Below are 8,219 nucleotides of genomic sequence, written 5' to 3' on the forward strand. Positions count from 1 at the left end.
AGAACCCGTATACAAATGGATCCCAATTGCTAATAAGAAGATGCAAATGAGGGCGAAGTACACAATTGAGTGAACCAGTATGGACACTCCACTAGTCTGAAAGTTGCTAAACTCAACAACTCGATTGCGACCTGGTACCTGAATCAGCAAACCTGGCGTTAACAGTACGAAAAGCACCACCGCCACAAACACCGGACCCCAATCGGACATCTTTGCTTCACTCACCAAACGGTGTATGTCCTCTCCCCTTTTGGATTCGCTTAAGCACAACCACTAGTAAATACTATCAAAAAGGTATAGTTAGGAGACTTTATTAGTCTATCGACCCCTCAATTCCCAAGAGACTAGATGATCTCAAAGTTTTTTGAAGCCTTGTTAGAGTAGTATGCTTTACATATACACTGGTGCTTTCTCTCTTCTTCTCATACAGGGCATGCTGTATACACTACTACAGGGTTCCTCTTATAACGATGGAATTTACACAAGAGAAGAGAGCTGGAGTAGAATGGAGTAAGCTAGGGGGAAACAGAACGTTACCCAATGAAGGTATTCGGATTCACACTTTATCCTTTGCTTATAGTAGGATTGCTGCTTTTGATGTTCAGAAGCACAAAGTAGGTTGCTTACGAGATCAACATTCTGATTCTCCCGACCGACCCCCAAACTCCCACAAGATACATTCAAGATAAATTCTTTCATCTTATTTTCCTCAAGACAATGTTATCCTACCTTATTTCTTTAGATGACGAAACGAATGGTTACGTCTTCCCTAAAACAAAAACTACGAATACGTTACACTAGATAATTTGGCACTTTGACAGCATAAAATGCGGACTACATAGCATTGCGCCTGAGTCGACAAATTCAACAATTATGCTCCTTTAACAAAATTGTATAAATTGAGCTGGATGAAATTTTGCAACACGAGTTGCTTGTGCTTAAACGCGTACAAAACAAACATATCCAATTCACCCTTTCTACTTGGTGCAATTTTGAAAAGATAGCGTTTCCACTCTTTACCTCACATGGTACAAAATCTCTCGCAAAACTATTTTTCTCTCAGTATACAAAACTTGTTATCGCGTTTAACTGTCAAAGGCGGCAATGCAAACAAAAAAAAAACATGATAAGAACATCCATAAGAGAGTTCAGACACAGAAATTGAGACTTAGAAGCAGCAATTATTAAAGCATATAATATCTCGCAACAAGGAAGAGCTCATTTGCTTTTTAATAAAGTTTAATCCGTTGATCACTCAACAAACTACTAGTAAACCAGTCTCTTACTGGCTGAGATATCCAATAGAAGCAATATCTTTCAAACTCTTAGAATATAATCAGTAAACTTGTTCAGTTCCGAAGAAATCAATCAAGGAAACACGAACAAGGGACAATTCAACCCAGTACCCTTCATGCATAGTTCAACCGGAAAATGTCATTCATCACATAGAAACTCCCTTGTTGTGTTGGCATCAAATGAAACATCTGCAGTCCAAGAAAGACAGGAAGAACTTAGAAATTTGAGTGTAAATAAGTTCTGAAACATTGTAGTCATCAAGGAACGCCGGACAAAGCATTTTGCACAGGCTTTAGTATCTGCAGTTTCTCACATATCCCCAGACAATGCAGCAGGGCTATTATCAGAAATAGAAATTCCGATTGGAAAAAATGAGGACTCGATTGTCAGTACTAAAAGTAATTCACAGAAACTTGTCACTTATCATTTTTTGGAATCATCAAGAAACAGAACGCTTTCAATGGTACGTTTGAATATTAGGGAAAGATGCGAGAAGCGGCAAACAAAAAGCAGGAGAAAGGAAAAGAAAATGCAAACGGAGTATTTGCCTATCTTCTCTTCTAATTGGTACGATGGCATCATATAATCTGTCTGTTCCAAGGATGAGGCCAAAGACCACCCATTCAACAATGAATGATGTTTCCTATAATAATAGACCTCTGCTCTATGACAACTAGGGAGGGAAACAATCAGGCAATGCTTCAGAAAACAAGTAATCAATCTGCTAAAGAATAGCTGATTCAATCAAAATAGAAAGCCAGACTTCATCAAAAAGAAAAATATTTAAGTGAAAAGCAAGATAAAGAAAATCAATACTCCTACGAGATATGACCAGAACAACACAACTCAATATTCCATTTACCAAGTACTATTGTACAGGGAAATCAAACATGCTCGAAGACATTCTAAAACTTATGCAATTAAACTTTTCTATACAATCTATAAGGATACAGATAATAAAGCAGTAGGTTGAAAGCCAGTAAAGCTACAAAAATAAGCCTCACAGGAATTGCAGGATAACACACGAAGCACCTTTTGGGTAACATATTGTTCTCTTCTTCCTCAAGTCAGCTACATATAAAGAACTTCGAGTTAAACAATTGCCTTGGACAGTGGCGGAGCCAAAATTTTCGTTAAGGGATGTCAAAATATATAAAAGTAAACATACCAGGAAATTAAGGGGAGTCAATATATAGTATATATACATATAATTTATTTTTTACCTATCTACACAGTGTATTTTTCCCCCGAAGGGGTGTCATTTGACACCATACCCCTTCCTATAAGGTGGCTCCGCCACTGGCCTTGGAAGTTTATTGTTTTCTTCTTCCCTAAGTTCTAAAACACAACCACTTACCCACTGCTTTATTTTCCCTGGACATTGGTGGTCACATACATGTCACGTTACTTTCACATTATCCAACAAATTTCACCAAAAATCATGATAACAGCCATTACACTTCAAATTACCTAATCAATAGTCTTTACCAATCCCAGCAGTATCTATATTCTAGTAAAGCTTATCTGCAGGATACTTTACAATGTTCACTCTAAACATATTATCTAGAAGAAATGTTATGACTACTATCAGACTATCACTAGCTCCTTTTTCCGAGTAAGTGTCAGACTATCACTAACATCAAGTAATTATATTGCAAAATTGTGGCTTATTATCCTATTTGGCATAATGGAACATATTTATCATTCTATTCGAATTCTAGATTGTCAAAAGAAGTTGGGTCGTCGTAAGGGTCCCTGAAACTTTATCAAAGACAAAAAGTGAAGGAAGCCATCACCGTATTTGAAATAGCTTCTGGCATATTTGGTACCCTTATCTTGGTTTTTCATGTATCACTGCTAACAGACTGGCTCCAATAAATAACATCAACTTAAACACTTCTTGCCTAAAAAATACTGCTGTTAAAATTTGGTTGAAAACACGTTCCTAGTCAACCAAGCAGAGGTGGATTTGACCTTTGAACTTTATGGGTTCTGGATTCTCGGACAACAACCTCAAGCGCTAGTAGCTGGCTTCTGAATTTAATTTTTTAAACATATTTAGTGATTTTTTACACATATACAAGATATAGGCCAAAGCTACTAGGTTCTACCGAAACGTATATTCAAGTCTACATGTGCAACTAACCATGAACTGGAAGGAGAAAAAGCCTTTCCAAAACCCTAAATATAAGCTTTGCTAACCCAAGCATACAACCATTGCTTTGGAAAAGAAATTTTGCTTTTTATAGTGCCGTTAGCAATTGTAAGTCCGAGTATCCTTAGACCAAACTATGGATACATTAGCAACAGGAAAAAAATTTAATTTTGGCATTACAAACAGAGAGAAGGCTGCATCAAAGAAAATATTCAAGATAATTCCCTCTATTTCAAGGGATTCAACCTGGTCTGCAGCAATAAACTGAGCAAGATTAGTTGTGCATATGTGAACGGAGGATCGTCATGGTGAATGATGATTCACGGAAAAACCAAAATTGATTTTCACAGATTTGTCGTGGCAGATGAAACACTTTATCAAGCAGGATTTTCTGGGTAAAATGATAATCCATTAAATTTCTCCTCATTTTGGTGGGTTGTGAGGAAGGAAGATGTTCCTTTCCCTTATAAAGGACTTGTCTAGTAAAGTGACGGGATTTCTGTCCAGTGTTTAACAGCCATTATTCAACTTGATGTTATTGAAAGGACCAAGCTTTAAAAGTGATTCATAAAGGACCAACTTACACTTACCATGATACTACAGTACCAAATATGCCAAAAACTCTTAGTTGCAATGGTGGAGATGAAAAAGGTTTTACAGTTGTCCCCTGTTTGTTTGTATTTTCACTTATGTTTTTCTTTTTACTGACAAGAGAAGCTTCGCATTTGCAGACTGCAGAATTTAATGTTGCATTTTCCAACTGTTCTTTATGTGAAAATTCGTTATGCCAAGACAATACTTCAAATAATTTTTTCAACTTCAACCAAATATTGTCCGAACTCCTACTTGGATCATTGAAGAGAAATGCAGCTAAATAATTTTTCAAAGATACACATACTATTCAATGAGACAAAAAAAAGCAAAAACAAAGAGAATGACTAAGGAAAAAAGAGCAACTAGACATGTGAGCATCAACAGAGTCCTAGCATAACAAAATTCACATTTAATAGTATATAGGACAAATATCTTGTTCCCAAAGGGATCTCCACAAGGTAGGGGTAAGGCTGCGTACACACTACCCTCCCCAGAACCTACTATGTGGGATTATATTGGGTTTTTTGTTGTTGTTGTTGTATCTTGCTCCCAAAGGGATTATTGAGTGGTCAAGGCATAAAAATAACAAGCTCGAGGTCTAAGGTTTAAATCCAAGTCACAACACTCAGTAAAAGCCTAACCCATCAACAACTAAAAAGCACTCAGTAAGAGCCTATTTCCTCCACAGTTGGTGGGCATATTACCGGGCACCTGCGTAGAGGCGCCCACATTTGAGGATTGTAGCAAGTTGTAGAGTGAATTAGTCGAGGTGCGCAAGCTAGTTCCAATACCACCATTTTGTAAACACACACACAGAGAGACATATATCCTGTCCAATTACAAGTCTGACATCTAGTAAACAACTTTAAAATTTTTTAAAAAAAAAACGATCAAGACATATAGACATGATCGGTGCTGCCACATTTTAATGTCAGAATACAAACGAAAATGCACGAAGAACTCATCTTCCCACTATTACATCCATCAAAGTCTGCAAACATACTTACGAGTTACCATCAAGGCCATAGCCCATACTACACGAATTTTGCTTATATCTTCACATAGAGCCATTGTATTATTAACATGTTAGCATAACTTGTCCCCCAGCAGTAAACCAAAAGTATATATATCACATGCCTATCTCCAAATTTTTAGAATCTCACTCCACAAAAGGCGAGGCGACTAACATCATGAGATCCGAAATGCAGAGGCAGATACAGGATTTGCATTTATGAGTTCGAGTTCGGGATTCTGCCACAACTCATTTGATTCATTGGGTTCGAAATCAGTTATTGTACTATCTAGTGAATTCGAATGAACCCATACCTTAAACTTTACATGCGTCCCTACCCAAAGGGAAAGTCAACTGGTGTTCGAAAAAGGAAATCTAAATTCCATCCATTTTCGTTTGATAACTGATTTAAAAATTATACTATTACAGATTGTGAAATACATAAGTAGATCGCCGATTATAATAATTAAGCACATGGAACAGCAATAAAAGAGCACTTGGTAATGGGGAAAATACCTGACTGAACTTGAGGACGTGCTCTTCGCCGGGAAGTTGAAGATTGCCACTAACAAAGACAAGCATGCCGCCGATAGGACCAGAAGGCTGACAATCGACGGTGTTGATCTGGTGCTTGCACTGCTGGAAAGGCAGACTGGTAAGCTTAGCCACAATATGCTGAGCTCCTTGAATCTTCACCCCTTCGAAACTTAACATAGAACCTTCTTGGTACAGGTTCGCAAGCCCGGCCCGATTCGAATCGAAGGTGGAGTAGTAGTGCTCCACGAATGCCGTTGCAACTGCGTCTGGATTCATTGCCCCGATTTGAATTCGTAATTTGCTCTGTCCCTTCTTTGCCTCTTTCCTTAACGCAGGCCAGTCAAAACACTCCGTATTATTGGTGAGTAGCTGGAATAATACGCTACAGGAGGAGCCCAAAAGATAAGAATATTAACCACTGACAGGTCAAATAAACTTCCTTTTATTTGGTTTCCCATCTGGTTACCGTTTTTAGGTCTCCACTTAATTTTAGCTAGCGTTTGAATATTAGATTATCAAATTAGTTCTGAAAAATTTATTTGGGTGAAGTTTGATTTTAAAATGAAAATATATTTAAACATCAATTTTTAAAATATAATTTAAAAAAATATAAAATATGACTTATACACACAAGTTTTAAAAACTATTATAAATACCCAACAATATCATTATCAATAACATTCACTATATTATCACAAACCATAGTACTAAACATAAATAAATTTGATACAAAATTATTATTTTTATAATGAACTACATGATAACTATCAGGTGACCGAGAAGATGAAGCAATATTGTTACAAAATAATAAATTGTGGGCTCTTTTATAAAATACAAAAGTTTGGGGCAATTTTAAAAAAATATAATAGTAATATTTTGAGCTGATTTTGGTATTTGGGATTTGAAATTTTGCCAAAATGTAGGCAAAATCTATGACTAAACACATGTTTGCCAAATAAAACCCAAATTTATTTTGGCAAAATCTATGGCCAAACGGGTCCTTAAATTGTATCCGAAATTTAAGGCCTGTTTTGCAATAAAAAAGATTCATTTTTCGATTTTTTTTTTTACTTTTTTCGAAATGAGTGTTTGGTTATGATATTTTCGATTTTCACTTGAATATGAATTTCGAAATTTTTTAAAAATTTGAAAAACTCTAAAAAACTATTTTTCAAAATTTTCACTTCAGATCACTTACAAAAATTTAAAAATAGCCCAAAAATTATATTCATGTCCAAAAACAACTTTAATTTTCAAATAACATTTTCATTTGAAATTGTTTTTACTTTTTCCCGAAATTTTACAATTCTTATGTCCAAACGCCCACTTAAATTTATGAATTTGAAACATTTGATTAAGAATGAAGTATAATTCTCATCCATCATCTTTTGGCGATAAACGCATTTTCTCACTATGATTTTTGTAATTTGTAAAATTGTACAATTAGCGGTACTTTGAAAATGTAAGACCTCAATGTATGAATACTGATTGAAAACTAGATGTTTTTTTACTTTGAACTTTGTATTCCGACGGGAAGATTAATATGCAAAAACATGATTTAAAACTGATTCGCGCAGTTCTTAAACCTGCATACGGGCGAACTTGGGGTTAGCGCTCACACCGACTTTCCGGTAAGTCAAACGAAGTAAGAGTATGAATGTATGAGATCGAGACCGAAGTTGAGAACTCTTTAGATCGAGGCTGGAACGTGATACTCTCCATCGGGCCCGACGAGATAACATTCCCCGAACCCAGAACGAGTTCCGAGACCTCGGAAAGCACTATGAACGGTTGCACACGACTAACAGAAGGCCGTGATATCCGCACCCATCCGGAAATCACGACGCGGATCTCGCATGATGTCGGTAGTTTATCAATAATTGACGAGAAAGGACCATTTTTACCCTTTTTGGAATTATACTAGGGATGAAACTCTCCTACTATATAGAGGGGAAGTTTTTTACTCAATAGGGATACAATAACACGCATATCAAGGCAATACAAACTTATTTCTCTGCTTTCTAGTTATCGAAAAGTTCTTATTTTAATCATAGTTCTTCATATACATTTGGCTTCGAATCAAGGGTCCGATCGAAGATAAAACTATTATTCACCTTGAATACGAGCCCGACCTTAACGTCATAACTGGTTTGGCTATTCATTTTATGTTTAATACGTCTATCTAACATTCTTGATTTTTTGTATTTATTGAAGCAATCCACATATCCTTAAAATCGCGTATAAATTTAATTGTTATTCATTTTAAGGGTAAACAGTTTGGCGCCCACCGTGGGGATAAGGATAATAGTGGTGGTTTGATACAAATCTCCATAACACTATGTCACGACCCAATTTCCCCTCCGTTTGGGTATCGTGATGACACCTAGTCTTAGGGACTAGGTAAGCCTAACAATAATTGAAACAATAACATTATTTAAATAGAATCTCTTACAAATTCCCAAAACCGGTAGTACAAGTCATAAGCTTTACAAAGTTCTTTTTTGCTAGAAAGCCTCTAAATACAACTGTCCAGAAATAGGAATAAACAGTGCAAAACGAAAATTTGATGGTGACTCCGAAGCCTGCGAACGCAGCGACAGGTTTACCTTGAGTCTCCGTAGCGAC

At 36.3% G+C, this 8,219-nt stretch overlaps 1 protein-coding gene across 1 annotated transcript; it reads right to left on the reverse strand.

Moving 5' to 3' along the window:
• Window positions 1-1,161: 1,161 nt before the first annotated feature.
• Window positions 1,162-6,037, reverse strand: LOC107793005 (nuclear transport factor 2B). Its single transcript, XM_016615274.2, has 2 exons — window positions 5,574-6,037; window positions 1,162-1,484 (listed from the first exon to the last, which is right to left on the reverse strand). Exons 1-2 carry the CDS (start codon window positions 5,868-5,870, stop codon window positions 1,410-1,412), a joined length of 372 nt encoding a protein of 123 aa, XP_016470760.1. The 5' UTR covers window positions 5,871-6,037; the 3' UTR covers window positions 1,162-1,409.
• Between the last annotated feature and the right edge of the window lie 2,182 nt (window positions 6,038-8,219).

Source organism: Nicotiana tabacum, chromosome 17, assembly GCF_000715075.1.
Source record: "Nicotiana tabacum cultivar K326 chromosome 17, ASM71507v2, whole genome shotgun sequence".
In the NCBI taxonomy this organism is placed as follows: Eukaryota; Viridiplantae; Streptophyta; class Magnoliopsida; order Solanales; family Solanaceae; genus Nicotiana; species Nicotiana tabacum.